This window comes from Benincasa hispida, chromosome 11 (genome assembly GCF_009727055.1).
Source record: "Benincasa hispida cultivar B227 chromosome 11, ASM972705v1, whole genome shotgun sequence".
Lineage (NCBI taxonomy): Eukaryota > Viridiplantae > Streptophyta > Magnoliopsida > Cucurbitales > Cucurbitaceae > Benincasa > Benincasa hispida.
In genome coordinates, this window is record NC_052359.1 from 45,826,360 (window position 1) to 45,847,162 (window position 20,803).

The following is a 20,803-nucleotide window of genomic DNA, read 5'->3' on the forward strand; positions in this document are numbered from 1 at the left end:
AAGAGACGAGATTTGTGCAAGGCGGAACTTTTCCGCAGGCTCGAAAATTGCAAACCCAGGGAATTAAGAACGTGCATGAAAAAAATCATGCGCAAATAGTTTTGGAAACGGAGCTCATTTGGTGCTACAAAACGGCTCCCAGGGTCCCGGCGGGGGAGCCACAAGGCCCAATTTTTGTGCGTGGAACTTTTCGGTCAAGCAAAACACAAAAACGGACCCAGGGGTTTAAAGACGATTGAAAAAAAATCGTGGGCCAGATGGTTTTGGGAAACAACAGTCATTTGTTGCCCAAACGACTCCCAGGGCCTAGTGGGGATGCTAAGGCCCAATTTTTGCACGAATTTTTCGCCGGGGCGAAAACACGAAAACAACACAGGGGTTTCATAACGATGAGAAAGAACCATGCTCTAGACGGTTTTTGAAACGGAGCTCATTTGGTGCCCCAACACGTGCTTCGAGCCTGTCGGGGCTACAACAGGGGCCCAATTTTTGTGCGCCAACTTTCCATCGGGCGAAACACTGAAAAGACCCAGAGGTTAAGAACAATGAAAAAAAGTCATGGCGTCAGACGATTTTGGGAACGGAGTTCATTTGATGCACTACAAACGGCTCTTGGCCCTCGGTGGCTGCCTCAGGGCCAATTTTTGGTGCGCAAACTTTTCGTCGACCAAAAACACACAATAATGGATCAAGGGGTTAAGAACGATAAACAAAAGCCGTGCTCGGACGGGTATTTGGAACGGAGCTCATTTGTTACCCCCAAACGACTCCCGGGTCGTCGAGGCGACGCGCTGGCACATTTTTGTTGCGCGAACTTTTCGCGGGGCAAAAACACGAATACGAACCCAGGGGTTAAGAACGATGAAATAAGTTATGTGCAGAACGGTTTTTTGAAATGGAGCTCATTTGGTGCCTCAAACGGGTCCCCGGCTCGTCGGGGCTACCCGAGGCCCAATTTTTGTAAACAAACTTTCCACCGGGCAAAAATGCGAAAATGAACCCAGGGATTAAAAACGATGAAAAAAGTCGTGCGCCGGATCGTTTTGGGAACAGAACTCATTGGTGCTCCAAATGGCTGCTAACCCATCGAGGCTGCCCCGAGGTCAAATTTTTGTGTGAAAACATTCCGTCAGGCGAAAACACGAAAACGTACCCAGGGTTTACGAAAGATTAAAAAAAGTCATGTGCCAAACGGTTTTGGGAACGAAGCTCATTTGGTGCCCCAAACAACTCCCAAGCCCGTTGGGCCTGCCCTAGGCCCCATTTTTTTGCACGAACTTTCAGCAGGGTGAAAATGCGAAAACAAACCCAAGGGTTAAGAAAGATGAAAAAAAGCCATGTGCCAGACGATTTTGGGAATGGAGCTCATTTGGTGCCCCAAACGGCTCCCGGGCCCGTCGGGGCTACAAAGGGACCCAATTTTTGTGCATGAACTTTCTGCTAGGCGAAAACGTGAAAACGAACAAAGGGGTTAAGAATGATGAAAAAAAGGCGTGTGCCAGACAGTTTTGGGAACAGAGCTCATTTGGTGCCCCAGACGGCTTCTGGGCCCGTCAAGGCTACAACGGGGCCCAATTTTTGTGTGCGAACTTTCCTGTTGGGTTTTATGTCCTAAAACTCATGGTTTGTATGGTTTGTAAACAATTAAACTTAGTCTAAAAATTCAATAAGTTGTTATTGAATATATGAATTGCTTATTTTGTTTTAGAAATAAATCCAATAAACTAAAAGATCCATGACTGTTACATCAGTACTTAACTTTATGTGGAGACATAAAAGTGGATCAGATTCAAGTAAATAGTCAAAATGCTTTATAGTATATGAATAAGGTTGGGTGCCTTATTCTGGTAACACTATCGGATGCGGCACACTCTGTAGTTGTTACGAGGAGTTGTAAAGTGCTACAGACGAAGTGATCCTAATTCGTACATGTCATGACAAGAGGAGTGGGGGCATCATGTGCAATAAGTTTGTACAAGATCGGATCACGAAATAAGTCATTCTTACTTTATAACGTTGTTTAGTGTTTAAGACTGACTATTTCAAAGCTATGACCTTGATAACTTAACCTTAATCCTAAGCTAACTATGAACTCTTGTTTATTCGGGCTTATCCTTAGATTTGCATAGGTGAGGGTTGGTCCAACAGCGTCGACTCAATAAACTTCCATTTCAGGGGGTAAGACTGGGTAGATAGCTATGGACATAGGGTGTAAGATAGAATTCACTCCTACCCGCTTTCATGGATAGTAGAGAGGTTGTTCCCTTAAGTTCTAACTTCGGGTCTTGAACAAGGGGCCCCACCCTCTCATTGGCTCGAAAGGGACTCGGTTTGTTGATCGAATCACAAACCAATTGTTCATTAGAGGATCAATGGGACTTAAGGAACAAGAGGTAATCTCGGGGGTAAAACAGTCATTCGACCCAGCCGTTATTACGAACAACCTGTGAAGGGTTAACTTACTAATCATGGTTATATCGAGTGGACATAATATATCTTTAGTCAGGGGAGTGCAACTCTGGGCTTTAGTAGAGCAACCCAGTAGTTAACGAATGGGGTTAATTCGGTGTAAAAAGTTTAGCCAATTAATCTCAAATCGTTGGAGCCCATGATCTGTAGGTCTACGAGGTTCCCTAATAGCTCACAAATGGATTAGCCTTAGAGAATCGTGATAAGTTAATTTGAAACGTTCGAATTAGAATTAAGAAAATTAGTATTATATGTGATATAATTACACGTTTAATTTTGGGATTAAACGAAATTAGGGAATCAATTAATATTTAAATACGATTTAAATATTAAATTCATGAATATGGATTCATGATGGTGGAATTAGTGTCAAATTAATTTAATATTTGATATTGAATTAATTAAAATTAATTAAATTGTTTAATTAATTATTTATTATTAATTTTATTAGAAAATTAACTGATGAATTAATTTTGTAAAATTAATAAAGATTTCAATTTTGAAAACAAAAATTTATTTTAGAAAAAAATTAGTAAAATCAACGATGGAAAAGAGATGGAAAATGGAAAAATCTCAAAAGTGGGTTTTTTCACTTTCAAACCAAGTAGCTCACACACATTCCATCATTTTTGTTCGTGAACTTTCCGTCGAACGAAAATACGAAAACGAACACAGGGGTTAAGAACGATGAAAAACAGTCATGTGCCAGCCTGTTTTAGGAACGGAGCTCATTTGGTACCTCAAATGGCTCCCGGGCCCGTCAGGGCTGCCCCGAGTCCAATTTTTTTCCGCAAACTTTCTGCCTGACGAAAACGCGAAAATGGACCCAGGGGTTAAAAACGATGGAACAAAGTAGTGTGCCAGACAGTTTTGTGAACGGAGCTCATTTGGTGCCCCAAACGACTCTTGGGCCTGGCGGGGTTACAATAGGGCCCAATTTTTGTGCGCGAACTTTCTGCCGGCCGAAAAGCGCAAATGAACCCAGGGGTTAAGAACGATGAAAAAAGCTGTGCGGCAGACGATTTTGGTAATGAAGCTCATTTGGTGCCCCCAATGGCTCTCGGGCCTGTCGGGACTACCCCGAGGCCCAATTTTTTTATGCGAACTTTCCATTGGGAGAAAACTCGAAAACGGACCCAGGGGTTAAGAACGATGAAAAAAAGTCATACGCCAGACAATTTTAGGAACAGAGCTCATTTGGTTCCCCAAACGGCTCTTGGGCCCGTCGAGGTTGCCCCGTGGCCCAATTTTTGTGTGCAAACTTTCCGTCAGACGAAAACACGAAAAACGCACCCAGGGGTTAAGAACGATGAAAAAAAGTCATGCGCCAAACGGTTTTGGGAACGGAGCTCATTTGGTGCCCCAAACGGCTCTCGGGCCTGTCAAGGCTGCCCCGGGGCCCAATTTTTGTGCACGAAAACTTTCATTGGACGAAAACGGCAAGAAAGGGACCCAGGGGTTAAGAACGATGAAAAAAAGTCATACGCCAAACGGTTTTGGGAACGAAGCTTATTTGGTGCCCAATACAACTCTCGGACCTAGTGGAGTTGTCCCGGGGCTCAATTTTTGTGCGCGAACTTTTCTTCAGGCGAAAACGCAAAAATGAACCCAGGGGTTAAGAACGATGAAAAAAAGTCATGCGACAGACGGTTTTGGGAACAGAGCTCATTTTGTGCCCCAAACGGCTCCCGGGCCCTACGGTTAATTAATGAGTTTATTCCTCCCATTAAGTGTTTTGCAAAAATGAGTTTATTAACTTAGAAAATTCTGGTTAATTAATTTTAACTAAGTCTTTTGTTAATTTGCTCAATATAACATTTATATTGCATATTTAACAATATGTGATTTCATTTTGCATGTTTATAAAATATTTACCCAATTCACCTTTCAGGTCCGTTCTTAAGTCGAGATATTTCGTTTCCGTCAGCTTAAATACTTCAGCTTAAACAGAACGTTCCTAAGACAAAGGTCCCTTATAGACAATTATTTTATAAATTTAATCTTTTACCGGATTTGTTTTAATCCTATTAAAACAAATTAAAAGATTAGCCTATTTCTAATCTCATTAGAAAATCTTTCAATCTAAGTCTAGGTAAATTAATTTTAAACCATTTAAAATTAAGTTTAACCTATGTTTGCATGCAACTTTTTATTATAGATTTTAATCTATTCCATTATACATATAACAATTATATTTTAATGTCATATTAAAACCTATAATTTGCATCTAATGACGTTGATCAAATATAACAATTATATTTATCTAAGTAGTGTTATGCTCAATACAAAGTTCATTTTCATTGAAAAATATAACACTTATATTTGTCATCCATGAAAATTAAATATACATATTCATCATTCCACCATACATTATAACATTTATAATATTTTATTATGCATGAACATGCTTAATGTAACATACATCAAAATAATATAACACTTATATTATGATGCATGGGCATACTAATAAAAATCATGCAATTATAACTAATATAGCACTTATATTAAATATGATGCATGAAAATGTTTTTCCTAATGTGGGATTTTAAATCTATATGACATACATTATGTAATATAAATTCATCCATAAATTTATACATATATCAAATACATAATAAATTAAACATCAAATATTGGACCAAATTTTAGCACCCTAAAGAGTTAATTAAATTAATATAACTAATTTATATTAATTCAATTAAAAAATAAATAAAATTATAAAAACAAGGGAAATTTGCTACAGACACTGGAGAGGGGGCTCAAACTCATGACCATCGGACTCCTCATGCGCGCATGTGAAGCTCGGAGTGTTACAATGCTACGGATATTGTCTGTCTCGCCTAGCCTCGTAGCGCCACGATGCTACAATCCAAAAACCTCCATTTTGCTACGTTTTGCTTCGAACTTGGACCGAAAACCTTCGTTTTTCACCAATCTTTTCAGCAACTCTTGCTCCTTGATTGACACGGACTTACAAACGTGATAGCGACACTTAAATGCCCAAAAAACAATTGGTCCTTACATTTTAATCGCATTAAAACGTAAAGCTAAGTGCCAAAAAATGTAAACATCCAATATTGCAAACCTCACATTCAAAATGCAGATTAAAACTCACCTTTCTATTTTTGTTTCTAAAATGCAAAAAACAGAAATGCAAGTATTGGCTCTAATACCAATTGAAAGGAATCGAATTCCCGCGGAAGCGTGAGATCGCCTTGCATTTGATTTTTCCATTTAAAAGTAACAAAATCATAGCAGTCCATACAAAGAACATTGAAGAATAAACATCATTTCAGCATGTTATTGAAGATAAAGAAAAGGGAAAAACGTAGCTCACCTTTGTTGAATCCCAAACTTCTCAAAAAATTCTCCTTCTTTGATCACGAACACTTCTTCATGATCAAGGACACCACCTAAAAATAATCTTGTTATTCTATGGGATTCTAAGAATTGATGAATGATCTCCAATACTTGGAAGAGGAAGAGTTGGAGAGAAATTGAAGAGAGAGTAGAGAGGATTTTTGGTTTGGAGGCTAGGTAATTTTTTACAGTGAAAAATCATTGCCCTAAATGGGTTATAAGAATATATTTATATGGAGAATGGGTTTATATGGAGAAGGGTTAACCTCTTCTCCAAGTATTTCCTTTTATACCCTTACTGCTAATTAATTAAATAACTCTTATTTAATTAATTAAATAACCATGTATTAAATCTTATTTAGTATATAGTTAATTAATTAACATATAAACATCATATATTTATATGTATCCACCTCTCTAACATTATGATTAATTAATTCTTTATGAATCTAATTCACTTGAATTTAGTGTTTGAATCTCATTCAAATATTTCTCTCTTACATAATTTGGATTATAGATCACATCTATAATTAATCATTATAAAATTCTCTCAATTGATTTGAACAATTCAAACCATTCATCATTACTATCCTTTAGTAGAGCTAACAAAGGGACCTTATAGACCTACAAATTAGAAGCTCCAGTGATAAGGGGTTAATTAATTAAACTCTTTAATTAAATTAATCAATATTCATTAACTACCGGTCATTACACTAAAGACCGATAGCTGCACTTTTTCACACTGCAGATATATTTCTATGTCCATAGATATAACCAATCAATAGTGAATCGACCATTCACAAATCGAAACTAACACCTCTTGGGCCAATAAAAGGTTGAGGCCTCATTGTTCAAGACCAGGAATGGCTATTAAGAAGCAATTTATCTACTTTTTCTAAGATTAGGAAGGAGTGAATTTCATCTTGTGTAATTGTGTTCCCAACTCCTTACTCGGACCAATCCCCAAAATGGTAGGTTTGTTGAATCGTCTAACATAGTCACTCTCACCAATGCAGATCAAAGAATTTCCCTCATAATTAGGAGTTCACAACTCACTCAAGATTAAGATCAAGTCACTTATGGTTATCCTAGTAAAATATAAGTCTCTTCTAGTAATGGTGTTATATAGAGAGACTATTCATTTTGTGGTTTGGTCTTATACAAACTCTTTGTATTGAATACTCTTACTCACATATCTTCAAATGAATTATTAGAATCAGATCATTTGTAGCATTTTGCAACAATTATAACAACTACAAAACAGACCGTATTCATAGTGTCACAAGGATAAGATAGCCTAATCCATCTATTACAGATCATTTAGGTTATTACTTAAACACGATTCACTTGTATGTCACCCATATACATGTTTTAAGTTACATAAAATAACATTGGATATTAGTTAATTGGATTGAATAAATGCAGTATAAATATTAATAAAATACCTCTTATTTTATTAAAAATATAGTTTGTATTTACAAACTACAAGATACATGACATTTAGGACACCAAATCCAACATTTAGAACTATTTTCAAAACCTCGAAAAACGAAAGTGTAAAATTTTGAAACCTCAAGAACCAAATAGACATATATAAAAAATTCAGAGACCAAATAAATACTTACTCCAATTCGAACCAAATAAACACTTGTCCTAGACTTGAGGGACCAAAATATAAAACTCAAAATTTTTGCTAATTTTATCAAACCGTAATGAAAAATGGTATAATCATAATGAGATTCTATCGATGAATCAATTATAATGGGTTACAATCGTAAATGTAATTGAATTATTGTTAATAATGTTTAGTTAGATTTATGAATCTTACATTTACGTAAATTTGGGGAAAAAAAAAACAAAACAAAACAAAAACAAAATGACCTCACATAACCAAAAAAAAAAAAAACAACAACAAACATGGTCAAAATGATCTATTTTTTGAGATTACCCTGGATCGATTTATTATGTTTGATGTTGTAGTGAGACAGACTTGAGTGAGTGAGTGAGTGATTTCCGGTCATATGATTGTGGAGAAAACGACAGGACTGGATGGACAAGACGATCCCATCTCACCGCTGAAATATTCTCCTCGATTCGCCAACTTCATCACAGCCGCACGATCACTATCCCGATCAAACGGTCCTAATCCACCCAATCTTTCTTCCACTACCACCGACATTGTAACCAAACGTCAAAAAACTTTATTCCCTCACTGCTACTATACAACTGAAGCTCTGGCCATGGCCGCAGCACAACCTTCGAAGAAGATAATGTAGAGATAGAGAGTGAGGGAATGCCAAATGTGAAGCACTCACTCACTAGATGTGATGTATAAATGTGAAACAACCAGAATAAGATTGCGAAATTTGAATAACCTTCTTCCAGAAATCAGTTGCACAACAAAAATGGAGTTTCCGGCGATAGTAGTGTCGCCATTTTTGGTTCTTCATGTTTTCCTTGGGTTTTCTCTAGCACTGGCTTCACCGGACTGTGATTTTCCAGTGATTTTCAACTTCGGCGACTCGAACTCCGATACCGGCGCCATCTCCGCCGCTTTTGAGCCTATCCGATGGCCGTATGGAGATGTATTCTTCAACAAACCATCCGGAAGGGATAGCGACGGTCGTTTGATCATCGATTTCATCGGTAAGTGACGTAATATTTCGGTAATCTCTCTCAGTTTCCGGCCAGGATTGTTTGATGTTGATTTAGGGTTTCTGATGATTTTGCAGCTGAGAAGTTGAGATTGCCGTATTTGAGTGCTTATCTGAATTCTCTCGGCGCTAATTTCCGGCACGGCGCCAATTTCGCCACGGGCGGATCGACTGTACAGAAGCCAAATGAAACCATATATGAATATGGAATTAGTCCATTTTTCCTTGATATGCAGGTTACCCAGTTTGAACAGTTCAAAGCTCGCTCCAATGACCTCTACAATCAAGGTTTCAAAGACTCATAAGTTCAATCTTTTACTTCATTTTCTATGTCGTTTATTAACAAATCTAGTTGGTGAACTAGCTTTTATTGAGAGTAGTGATTTTATCTAAGTGTTCACTATTATTTGAATGGAGTATTGTGCTAAATTGACTGACGCTTGTCATTATCCTAATTAAATAGAGTTACATCTGCAGCTTGCTACTTTTTGAAAGTCTACCTATCAAATCTTTTCATTTTGCCAACCTAATTGTTGTTTAGTTGGTTAAGGCTTTACATCATTGACCAAATAGTTGTAGGTTTGAATCTTCACTCCTTGGACCTAGAAATAGAAAAATTCTTTATTGATTTTTCCAATGTAGATTCTCAATATGCTCCTCATCTCTGGATTCACTAGAACGGTCCCAATTCATGTTTTTAGACTGAAAACCCATCTAGACTTTATGGGATCTAATACCATATTAAATAATATGAGATTCCATCTCAAAACAAGCAATGAGCGAAGTAGTACATCTATTTTATTACGATAGTGATGTCTCTTGATATCTTCAACATTGTTCACTTTTTTGCCACTTGTATGTGACAGTGTGCTAAATTGATGGACGGTCGAACAAATTCCTAACATTCTAATTAGCGGTATTAATGGTGTAGATTAAATAGAATGATACAATTGAAGTTTCGCAAAGACTAAAGTTTAAATTGACACAATCTCAAAGTTTTGGAAATCATAATTTGTAATTTGACCTTTTTCTTTCTCTATACTGAAATTTGTTGTTGATGATTTTAGCCAAGAACCCATCTGACAGAGACAAACTTACAAGACCAGAGGATTACTCCAAAGCACTCTACACTTTTGATATTGGGCAGAATGATTTAGCTGTTGGCTTTAGAAAGCTGAGCATCGATCAACTTCGTGCTGCTTTGCCTGATATTGTTAACCAGTTTGCCTCTGCACTTCAAGTAAGCAAAAGAAAATTCACCCTTCTTTCTCACAGATCTGTTTCCTTCCTATTCTTGATATGTCATCTATTTTGTTTGAATGACGCCCATTTGGTCATATGCTGTTAGTAAAGGTGTTTGAGCTATATAATAAATCGGTGAGATTTTTTTTCTTTCTTTTTTGCACGTGTTAGAGTGTTGATATAATATTAAATTTATCTTCACTCATTAGCTTAAGCTTTTGGGTCAATTGGTTATTTAATTGGTTACCGGAGCAAGCCTTATATTTAAACCACTGCAATGTCATTTTCTCCCTCAACTAATATTGATTTCCACTCGTTGGATCTTTTACATATTTCAAGCCTAAAAGTGGGAGGGAGTGTCAAGAGTGTTGAGATAATATTAAATTTACTTTCACCAATTAGCTTAAGCTTTTGGGTCATTGGTGATTTATCACTAAGAAACAAATTTTCATTGAGAAAATTGAAGTAGTGCATCGGAGGGAGAGAGATAATTCCAATTGAGCTTAGAGAAGTCTTCTGTGGAAAGAAAGTAAGGGAGATGTTGACGTTTTTTGAACCTAATTATGTCTCAGTTCAGTCAGTTTGAATTAGGTTTGTTGGTCGGCTCAGGTTTTTGGAGTACAAACTAAAAGAAACAGTCAATAGGTTCATTGGTTTATTTTGATTGTTTTTCTTTTTCTTCTTCCTTTTTTTTTTTTTTTTGGCAGACAACTGGTTTTAAAAAAGGGTTTGGTGTTGTTTTCTTCCACATCTGATAAGTCAGTTCAGCTCATGTTTTGACAAAAAGAAAGATACCTATACTACCTATTTGTACCCCTCTAATCAAAACAAGCTCAAACTGATGAACATAGTTTTGTTTTGTTGTTATTTCTGAGAATGTTTGTGAATTTTGATGCCATTTGATTCATTTCAGAGAATATACAAGCTAGGAGGGAGATCATTTTGGATACATAATACAGGGCCATTTGGTTGCCTCCCAGTGAACCAATTTTACAATCTGAACCCTCCCCCTGGCATCCTTGATCAGCATGGTTGTATCAAGGCTCAAAATGATATTTCTATGGAATTAAATAATCAGCTCAAAGCAAAATTGGACAAGCTTAGGTCAGAGCTCCCAGAAGCTGCCATTACCTATGTGGATGTCTATGCTGCCAAGTATGCTCTAATCAGCAATGGGAAAACTCAAGGTTATTCTTCCATCTCTTAATCATTATTAACACTTTCTGCCCTACATTTCGTTGTTTTTTATTTGAGGGAACAAAGAATTGAGAGTCTATTGCCTAGAATCGAAAGGAGAATAAAAGTTTCCCTATGTATGCTTATCCATTGAACTATCTTGAAAAGTGGTGGTCCTCATGATTTTACCGGATGGATATCTAGAGTGCAATGGTGAACTCGTATTCGTGTACGGCGATAGGATTGTATGTTTATATGTTAGAAAATGCCCATTCATTCATTAAGGACCATGAACACGAATCCAAAGGGCTAGAATATAGGAGCCACTAAATAAATTGTCGAAAGCAATAGATTCTAAAACAATCATGCTCATAGTTAATCTAATAAGCACATATGTGGATTCGAGACATAGATACGATACGGACACGGTGAGGTCATTTTTCTAAAATCTAGGATACGGATACAACAAAGACACGTCCATTAAAACATACGTTTTTTTAAAATATATATCATTTTTAAACCAGAAGAAAATTCAAAGTCAATGAGTTTATATATTTATATGGTTTAAAAATGAGTTTGATGTATTTCACTCTCAAATTTTATTATTCTTATCATGTATGTGTCTATTTTAGTATATGTAACAAGTGTTTGATGCATGTCTAACAAATGTTGGTCTTATTTTGACTTTGTAAAACTAATGTCTATCTATTGCACTAACAAATGTTTGACATGTGTCTAACAAGTGTTGAAGTGTCTAAATGTACAACACGTGTTTGATACGAAAACACTAGCCAAACTAAAGTGTTTATGCTTCTTAATAGTTAATACACTCATCTTTCTCGATCGCAAGTTTCTTTTGATTTGGACTGCCTGAACCACCATATATATACAAAATATTGATCGACATCTATTTCAAATATCGAACTTTTGCAGGGTTTCCCGAGCCACTCAAAGTATGCTGTGGGTACCATGTGAGGTATGACCATGTGTGGTGTGGGACAAAAGCAACCATAAATGGAAGCTTGATGTTTGGAGATGCATGTGAAAACAGAGCTCAGTATGTGAGTTGGGATGGAGTCCATTACTCTGAGGCTGCTAATCATTTTGTTGCTAATCACATTCTCAATGGTTCTTTATCAAGCCCTCCTATTCCAATCACAAAAGCATGCTATAGGGGATAAAATTATCATAATTATTCATTAGTAGGAAATATTGAAGTTCTACTATTACAAAATATTGAGCATGCATTTTGTAGTACTAAATAAAAACTTAGAACTTTTGAGTTCTTGGTTTTTCTTTTTGAAGTAGTGTTGCTTTAGAAGTGCTTTTAGCAAGAATCTTTGATGGCTCTTGTTGAAGTGTATATTTGGTTTTAAGAACATGGTTAATAAACTTATTGAACTTTGTTTGATAATGATCTTGTTTTTAAAATTTAGTTGTAATCTTATAATTTTTTCTTGTTGATTTCCATTATTTCAATATAATTTTTGAACTGCTGACTAAATTTTACAAACACTGACATTTTTCAAAACATTTTTTAAAAGATATCTTATGCATCATCTTCTTTTAATAAGAAAATTATATATTTAGTTTAAACTTTAATATGTTTTTTTTATGTTCTTTAAATAATACTGTGAATAAAACATTGTCTTTCTTCAAAAAGAAAATAGAAAATACCATTGCGATTTGTGACTAGGGTATTCATAAAAAGACAGAAACATTACGAATGTGACATACTATAAGTAATGTATTATAAATATTACAATCATTAATGTCCGTTAGATGTTCAAGTTTAGTATTTATTTATATTGTCCATGTCTTACATAGAGTGTTATGAGAATTTTATGAATAAAAATTCTGTTCATATTTAATTTATGAAAGTATGCATGAAAATCTTTCATAATTGTAATAGATTAATATATTAATCAATAAATAACATTTAATATCGATAAAAAAAATTAATTAATTATGAACTAATAATAATCTTAATTATAAATATTTTTAAAATGATTATTTATAATTAAAATTTAACTAATTAATATATTTAATGAATGTCTTACTGATTATAATCTAATATCTAATCATTTTTATAATTAATTAATTTGAATATTAATAGTTTTAATTTTTAATCAAATAATATAAGAATATATATTTTAATAAGCAATATATTTTATAAACAGTAAAAAAAAAAAAGATAAAATATGATATATTAATAAAAAAATATTTTTTTTTAACATGCTAATAGTGAATGAAGTAATAAAATTAATAACAATAAATAATTAACTAATCAATAATAGTTACATGTTCGGATTAAATTAAAATTAATCTCAATAAATAATTATTTTTTTATTAAAAAAAACAATAAAGTAATAAATTATTATTGTAGAGATTTTTTTGTACTAATTAAATTTAACGAATCCTAATTTATTAATTAAATATATTTAAGATATTGTTGGCTAATAAATTATTAATTTATGTAAAAAAAGTAATTGTATTCCTTTAATAAAATTTTATTATAAAAATAAGTTAAGTAAATATTTATTAAAATAAATATATTATTTTGTTAAATTAATATTGATTTCTTAACTAATTAACTATATTTAAAGTGAAATTATATATAAAATAAATACAGATAAAAAAGGGAAAAGAGAAAATCTACATTTTAGAATGGAATAGAAAACCCTTAAATGTGGGAAGTGAGAATGTTTGGGAATAGCTTATTCTCAAGCAAATGTTTGAAAACTGTGAAATAAACATGAGATTTAAATGCATGTGTCAATTTCCATGCAAAAAATCCTCTAACCAAATACATATATACATAACATACAAATATATATATATATATATATATATATAGTACAATGTACATCAACATTTTTATCTAACATAACATTTTTTCATTTACTTGACCAGTTGACCTTAACACTTTCATAAAAATTGATTTTAGAATCGAAAAATTTTCATATATAGAAAAAAATGTTAAATTATTTATAGAAATAACCAAAAAAAAAATTGATAAACGTCTATCAACATCTATCATTAATAAACTTCTATCAGTCTCTATCAAAAGATTAAAATTTTATTATTTTGTGTAAATGGTTCTCATTTTTCTATTTTTGAAAATCTCTCTTTAAAATCAAGGATATGACAAGCTTAATAGACATACAAAAGTTTAGGTCGATATGTGTAACAAAAATAGGTTGATAATAGAACTTAAAGTCTTGTTTTCAAATGTAGGAAAACGAGTAACTTATTTAGAAATATAGAATAGTCTCATTGCCTATCAATATAGTAAGTTTTGTCATTTAAAACAATTATCAATAATTTAAACTACATAAATTCATAATATAACTAAATAGGTTTTTCGAAAAAGAGAATAAATTTCATGTACTTGTTAGTTTGAAGTTAATTTTTATCAAACTTTTTAAAATAATAATAATTTAATTAAAATATCATTTCGGACTCTATACTTTAAAGTTTGTTCAAATTTAGTCAATATAATTTCAAACGTTTATGGTGTATTTGGAATGTCTTCAAGTATTTAATTTTAAAAATAAAATCATTTTGGAATTGAATAAATTTGAGTGTTTGACAACCACTCATAAAACATATTTAAAGTATATTTTAAATATTTTGATCAAAGATGTTTAAATAAAAGTGAGTTTTTTTTATTATTTTTTTTCTAGTCAATCTAAACGGATCCTTAATTTTGGTATTTATACTTTCAATAAATCTTAATTTTAATTAGTACAACTAATTTATTATTACTTTATTTTTAAAAAGAATGTATTATGCATTAATATTTTAACTATAAATTATAATAACATATTTACATATTTTATTTTATTGCATGAAAATTATTATTATTATTAAACCAATTTTGAGGGACTAAATTTAAGACTTACTAAAATTTCATGGACTATAATTGAATATGAAATAAAATCGAACAAACTCCAAATTAAATACAATAATTTCCATTTATGAAAAAAAACAATGTGAATACACAAAAAGAAGATTAATGGATACTAAAAAGAAGTTAAAACTATAAATTATTTGAAGATAGAACAAGGTGTTATTGTTGTTATAATTTAGCGAACATCCACCCATGAGGACGTATCATGGGTTTTTCCTCACCATTGTTAGAGCTTGTGTGAATGTACTGAATACATTATCATCTCTCAAATTTAAACACAAATTAAGTCGAATTTTTTGGTCTACGATTTACATACAACCTTATATTTTATTCACAAAATAAATACAGGGAGCTTACTGGCGTAGTCCTTCAGGCAAGGCCACCACTTTATGGAAGGGTACTGTTCTTTGGGGCAACGTCGACGACCCGTCTTCCTCGTCATCGTCGAATTCCAACAAGTAACTGTCCAGAACAAAACATAAGAATGAATTTGAAGAATCAAGTTCCAGTTTCTTGGAAAACATAGATGGAATTCATGTATTGAGAATTACAAGAACACATCGTTTGACATGGGAAATCGTTATGAAAAAAATAACCGTAGCTTGAAGGGGAGAAAAGATCATTCCGTCGAAAATTGACACATGATGCAGTCGGTCGAAATAGATGGCAACACACATTACAAACGAAACAGAGAAATCAAACAACATCGTACCATCCTGTGCAAACGAAATCTGACTATCACAAAGTGGTATAAGAGAGATCAAAAGTGGTGATAATAGCTTGAAAGCACTTCTATCATAAGGACGTTTGGAAGGAGTAAGCTTTCTTTAAAGAGATTTTTAGTGTTCTTAGAATTTTTCTTATTTTAAAAGTTGATTCTGTGGACTAAAAGTCGTCCCAAGTTCACACATTGCACCACCACCCTTTCAGATCAGATCAAAAAGTAGCATTTGGGATACCAAGTTCTAACACGAAGGAAATAAGTTCTAAAGAAAGCCTGACTGAACCCATCTATACTTTGTAAGAGATCAAGATGGATAGCAGAAAAGGTCAATATTTTCCCCCATATTCCATTGCCAATCAGGGTCTAGGAGATGCTATTTTACATGATAAGTTAAAAGGAATCACAACACCATGGTCATGAAACAGATGACAATCCGAGTAGAAATGACGTAATGAACTTTAAATAAATACGAGGTAACTTACTCGTCTGTCTTCCTCTGGAAGCGTGCAGAGTTATTTAAAGGTCATCCATTGCAAAAGAAATTTACTTGTCAGCGAGTTGCATATAAAACGAATAAATATAATGTATGCTAAAACAGTCTAGGTTAGAATCAAGAGAATTGAGATGGTTTGGTGCGTTAGAAGTATATAGAAGGTGTAGGGATGAGATGATGACCTTGCGATGACCATTGACAACTGTTGCCCTATAAAGAGCAGTTGTTCCTGGATAAACAGCCAACACTCGTCTTCCAGGTAGGAATTCAGGGACAGTAGAAGGATCATTTCGTTTCGGAAAGGAAATGATGGCTGACATTGGTAACTTGTATTTTCTGTAATTAAATTGAATTAAACATTGGTTGATTAGGCACCAAACTGAATGAAGGAACCTTCCAATTAACTAGAACAAAAGGATAAATAAATAAAATCTAGATAATTATGTAGAAATGAAGTTAAGGGCAAAGATATAATCGAACAGCTTTACCTTTGCCCTCCACCTTCATCTTCATCACCTGGCTCCTCATCTAGTACTTCAAATCTGTATATGTGCATATTACATATTAAACAACGAAATATCATAAAGGAGATTTGGTGTCTGAAAAAGTATCATGCTTTAATCATTAATCTGGCCTTTTTCTTTTTCTTTTTTTCTTTTTTTTCTGTATAAAAGATAAACCATGAGACTCTGCATTAGGTTAATGTCAAAATTGTATTTATACTCAATTTTTTACTAACTACAAACATGTCAAGAAATCCTATTTGAAACAAGATCATCTAAGTGAGATTATAACAATTAAGCATGTTTTAAATGATTTAACTAGTTCTAAAAATTTACAAATTAAAAATGATTTCAAAACAGTGATCATAATCAAATAAAATGAATGACAAAGCAAGGAGCACAACTGAAATGCTTAAGTTACTTATATTAACTGTTAAGAGCCCTACAGCTTTCGTTGCTTTGACAATCTTCCATCTCATCTATTACAAATAGTTATCTCTGGAACGGGAAATTGACACAGGCACACACTAGTCACTTATTACTGATATTGAAGAAGCCTGTATGAAGGCAATGTGAAAATTTGTACTTGATTATATGGGTATGGTGAGATCTGAGTTGTCCATGAAAGATACTTCACACCAATCATTTCTTTTTTATAAAATAGATGCTGTTAAGAACTTTTTAGTATAATTTAACTCACAGTTTTGTCTCCTTATCAAAATGTATCACTTTTACAATAAACCATTCGTCCTTCTCAGCCCCATCTGGCGTCACCCTGGCTGCCACCTGAAGATAACAGAAGATGCTAACTAAATAGCTATCTTTACTGAAATTGATCAAACCAATTGAATTGTTTTTCGTCTGTTTAAAAGTGGAAAACATGAATAAATAAAACATACAAACTGGAAAATGACATACAGACCTGTTCATCTTTCATATTAGCACAAGCCTCGAGGTTTCTCATAGCAGGTGAAAGCCGAGCATTATCTGAATCTGCCTTCATTCTTTTCGGTTTCTCTGCCATATACGTTCAAATCAGTAAATAAACAGATAACTGCCTCATAGCATTTCTTCAAAATTTTAACAAGAGAGGCAGCAGTAATAAACTAATGATTGGTTGCTAATAAGGGAAAAGATAGTAATGAATTATCGATTGTTTTAGATTTGATAGCCATAAGTAGTCATATCATAAACCCAATGCCATTCTAGGAGATCCTTCCCCACGGTGCCTCTAAGGTGAAAAAATATCGAGCAAACAAATACAAAAGTCGATTTCCTTTCTCCTATGATCCATCTGCAGCAACCATAAGTGTAGACATACTCATACCCCCACGGATGCATGCATTTGGTAATTTGAATAGGCAGAACGGACATAAAGCTGTTTGCTCAAGAATAGAAACTCAAAATTTCTATTTCAGGCACCTTACGTGTGTCCATGAGAATTAGGGAACAAAATATACAGTAATTTAGCAAAGGGCTGAAATTAATTGATCATCCATAAAGAAAGCTTCAAACTCAGGAATAATAAAGGAAAGAAATGACATTTAGGCCCTGTTTGGTAACCATTTGTTTTTTTGGTTTTTTGTTGTTGAAAATTAAGCCTATAGACACTACTTTTATCTCTAAATTTCTTCCTTTGTTACCTTCAAACCAATGTTTAAAAAACCATGCCAAATTTTGAAAATTAGAAAAAGTAGCTTTTAAAGACTTGTTTTTGTTTTTGGAATATGGCTAAGAATTCAACCATTGTACTTAAGAAAGATGCAAATCATTATAAGAAATGGGGAGAAAATAGGCTTAATTTTTAAAAACCAAAAACAAAAATGAAATAGTTACCAAACGGGGTCTTAGTGTTCAAGTTTCCAATAAATTCAGCAGAATCCCACCATCTCCACTGTGACATTTGTTAACATGACCCTTCTATTAATAACGACTATTTTTTATAAGAACACAAATAAGTCCTATCCTGTGGTTAATCCAAGTGTGAATACTTTGACAGGAGTCAATGGAGCAGAAGAGTAGAAAATATGATTGGGTTTCTTTTCATGATAATGTGTATAACATGTCTTCAAATTTATCATTTATGAAAAGCCTGAATCAAAAAGCTTTTGGGAAAGTTATCGTAAAACACAGTATAGTTGAATAATTCTTGGAAACACCTATCCTTCTCCTTGGTTGCCCAGGAGGTCCAGCGGGCAGCAAAGATTCAAGTTGGCCCAATAAGGTTGTGGAAACGCTGCAATACAAAATAATATGGACTTCAATGCCAGTTACAATAGTTATGATCCAGGCACACTTGGGGTAGATAAATGATTTTTGCCTGTACGTATCTAAACACACACAAACTGACAAAAGATAAAACACGAGTGAACAAACTCTGAAGTATGAATTTCATGGAAGAATAGAGTAAAATACCTCACTTCATCCTCTGAAAGTTGTTTTGCTTGTGTATATAAATGCTTCAGTTTTGACAATGAATTATCCCCAGGCTTCTCAACCACTTTAGGAGCTGCAAACAATCAAATATTAAGGAAAAAGCCAATTACAAACAGCAATTTGAAGGAAGCCAGAGGGGCAAGTACTAATAGAAAATAAAACTCTCTAAAAGCGACAGAAAGAAAGCAAGGTGATAAACTCCCAAACATTATGTACTTCTTCGTTTTAGGTAACAATCCAAAACCATAGTATTACTGAGGGTATCCCAAAACCATAGTATTACTGAGGGTATCATCCTCACCTTCCAAATTCATATAAACGTCAGAGATCTAGAAAAAAAAAATTGCAGATTTAACATTTTTCTTATTACGTTTTAACTCATTCACTTAGTAACCACAAGAATCAAATATAAGATGTAATGATATTTCAAATTTCCAAAGTTAGTCTTTTAAAAGCTACATGAAAATATACCTCAAACTATGATCCAATCATACTACAACGCACCATAATAATCGGGGATCAGGTAAAAGGAAACACAAATATATATACACACACACACACACACACACATATATATATGGAACTCGTTACATAACCTCATTGCCTTGACATCTCTAACATGTATCTCGTCAACGGCGTAACTATCAGCTCACTCATGATTAATATGCATCCCTCACCCTACCCCTTAGAAAATTGAGAAATGTAAAACGAAATACAAACTTGCCCACTATCCTCTTGACACTGTATGATATCGCAGGACAATTAATTAGTTTAGATTAGTTAATTAAGATTGTAAAGACTTAATAGTTTGTAAGTTATTCTAATTGGCAATTGCTAAATAATTTGTTCTTTTCTTGGTTTTTATTTATTTATTACTGTTTTTTCTTTCAATGTATCTAGTTTTTATTATTTGGCAGTGTCTTCTCTTAACATTGTAATGCTATAAATAAAAGGCTTCAGATGAGGTATGTACACTGCTCAGTGTTTTCGGTAACTTTCCTTTTATTTCAGTTTTATTGTCCCTTCAACCTCATTGAATCAGTCTCTTTCTCAAAACACACTTGAAATTTAGCCTATAGCATTCAAAGGCCGGCACAAAAATTAACAGAAACCTCAGTTTTTCGTCATACACTTATTACAGAATATCAGTTCCTTAACGAATTCAAGCATTGCTACAAAAAAAGGGAAAAAAAAAATCAAATTCAAGTAACTTCCCCTAAAATTCCAGAATGCAATAACTCTAGGATTATTGTCACCTCATCCAAATTTCAACCACAGCTTCATCAACTAACGAAACTAATTAGACCAGCAGCAGACCAACAGCCGAACATTTTGGCCAATTCCTAGCAGCTTGATCTCAAAAAAAGAAAAAAAGAAAAAAGAAGGAAAAAAACCATGATCCAATCAAAAGGTTTAAGAAGGAAATAATACTCACTGGCGAGGAGCTTCTTGTGCATCTTGTTTATCTCAAGAACGACGACCTCCTGCTCCTTCCGCAGGCGATCGAGCTCCTTCGTGTTAAACAAAATTCCGTCAATGTCGACCGACGACATTGCTCAGTGTTCGGAGTTGCGAATTTTTTGTGTGTCCACCGCTGATCAAATTGTTGAATGAAGAAGAACAAGAAGGGGGAAAAAAAAAAAGAAAAAAAAAATCTAAATTGTAATTCTACCTGAAAAATGGGCTTCTGGGTTTCTCATTCAATGCCCTTTTCTCCAACTGAAAATTATTTTTGCCCCTTTTTTCAAAGTTTCTAGAGAGAGGGATGGAGCTAAGAGAATTGCATGATTGTGAAGAAACATTAAATTTTTTGGATATATTTTGCAGAAATAA

At 33.7% G+C, this 20,803-nt stretch overlaps 2 protein-coding genes across 5 annotated transcripts; one reads left to right on the forward strand and one right to left on the reverse strand.

Annotated features, from left to right (window-relative positions):
• Positions 1–8,002: 8,002 nt before the first annotated feature.
• Positions 8,003–12,306, forward strand: LOC120092130 (GDSL esterase/lipase At5g14450). Its single transcript, XM_039050342.1, has 5 exons — positions 8,003–8,475; positions 8,562–8,771; positions 9,551–9,723; positions 10,639–10,912; positions 11,835–12,306. Exons 1-5 carry the CDS (start codon positions 8,157–8,159, stop codon positions 12,080–12,082), a joined length of 1,224 nt encoding a protein of 407 aa, XP_038906270.1. The 5' UTR covers positions 8,003–8,156; the 3' UTR covers positions 12,083–12,306.
• A 2,644-nt stretch (positions 12,307–14,950) lies between these two features.
• On the reverse strand, positions 14,951–20,803 carry LOC120091905 (SAGA-associated factor 29 homolog A). Of its 4 annotated transcripts, XM_039050065.1 has the most exons (11): positions 20,643–20,803; positions 20,406–20,564; positions 18,950–19,043; positions 18,694–18,770; positions 17,457–17,551; positions 17,235–17,320; positions 16,520–16,573; positions 16,214–16,367; positions 16,021–16,034; positions 15,527–15,530; positions 14,951–15,276 (listed from the first exon to the last, which is right to left on the reverse strand). In XM_039050065.1, the coding sequence occupies exons 2-11, from the start codon at positions 20,521–20,523 to the stop codon at positions 15,253–15,255; spliced, it is 720 nt and encodes a 239-aa protein (XP_038905993.1). In that variant the 5' UTR covers positions 20,524–20,564; positions 20,643–20,803; the 3' UTR covers positions 14,951–15,252. The 4 variants fall into 4 exon arrangements, with proteins under 4 accessions (XP_038905993.1, XP_038905992.1, XP_038905994.1 ...); XM_039050064.1 differs by lacking the exon at positions 15,527–15,530 and having other exon boundaries at positions 20,643–20,802; XM_039050066.1 differs by lacking the exon at positions 15,527–15,530 and having other exon boundaries at positions 20,406–20,481; positions 20,643–20,785.

Excerpts from the sequence above, each read along its gene's own strand:
- LOC120092130 (XM_039050342.1), top strand. The coding sequence starts at position 8,157 with ATGTATAAATGTGAAACAACCAGAATAAGATTGCGAAATTTGAATAAC. Across the intron at positions 8,772-9,550 it reads CAATGACCTCTACAATCAAG|CCAAGAACCCATCTGACAGA; the intron begins GTTTCAAAGACT and ends TGATGATTTTAG. Across the intron at positions 10,913-11,834 it reads CAGCAATGGGAAAACTCAAG|GGTTTCCCGAGCCACTCAAA; the intron begins GTTATTCTTCCA and ends GAACTTTTGCAG.
- LOC120091905 (XM_039050064.1), bottom strand. The coding sequence starts at position 20,523 with ATGTCGTCGGTCGACATTGACGGAATTTTGTTTAACACGAAGGAGCTC. Across the intron at positions 19,044-20,405 it reads GCACAAGAAGCTCCTCGCCA|CTCCTAAAGTGGTTGAGAAG; the intron begins GTGAGTATTATT and ends GATTGTTTGCAG. Across the intron at positions 16,574-17,234 it reads TTTGATAAGGAGACAAAACT|ATTTGAAGTACTAGATGAGG; the intron begins GTGAGTTAAATT and ends GCACATATACAG.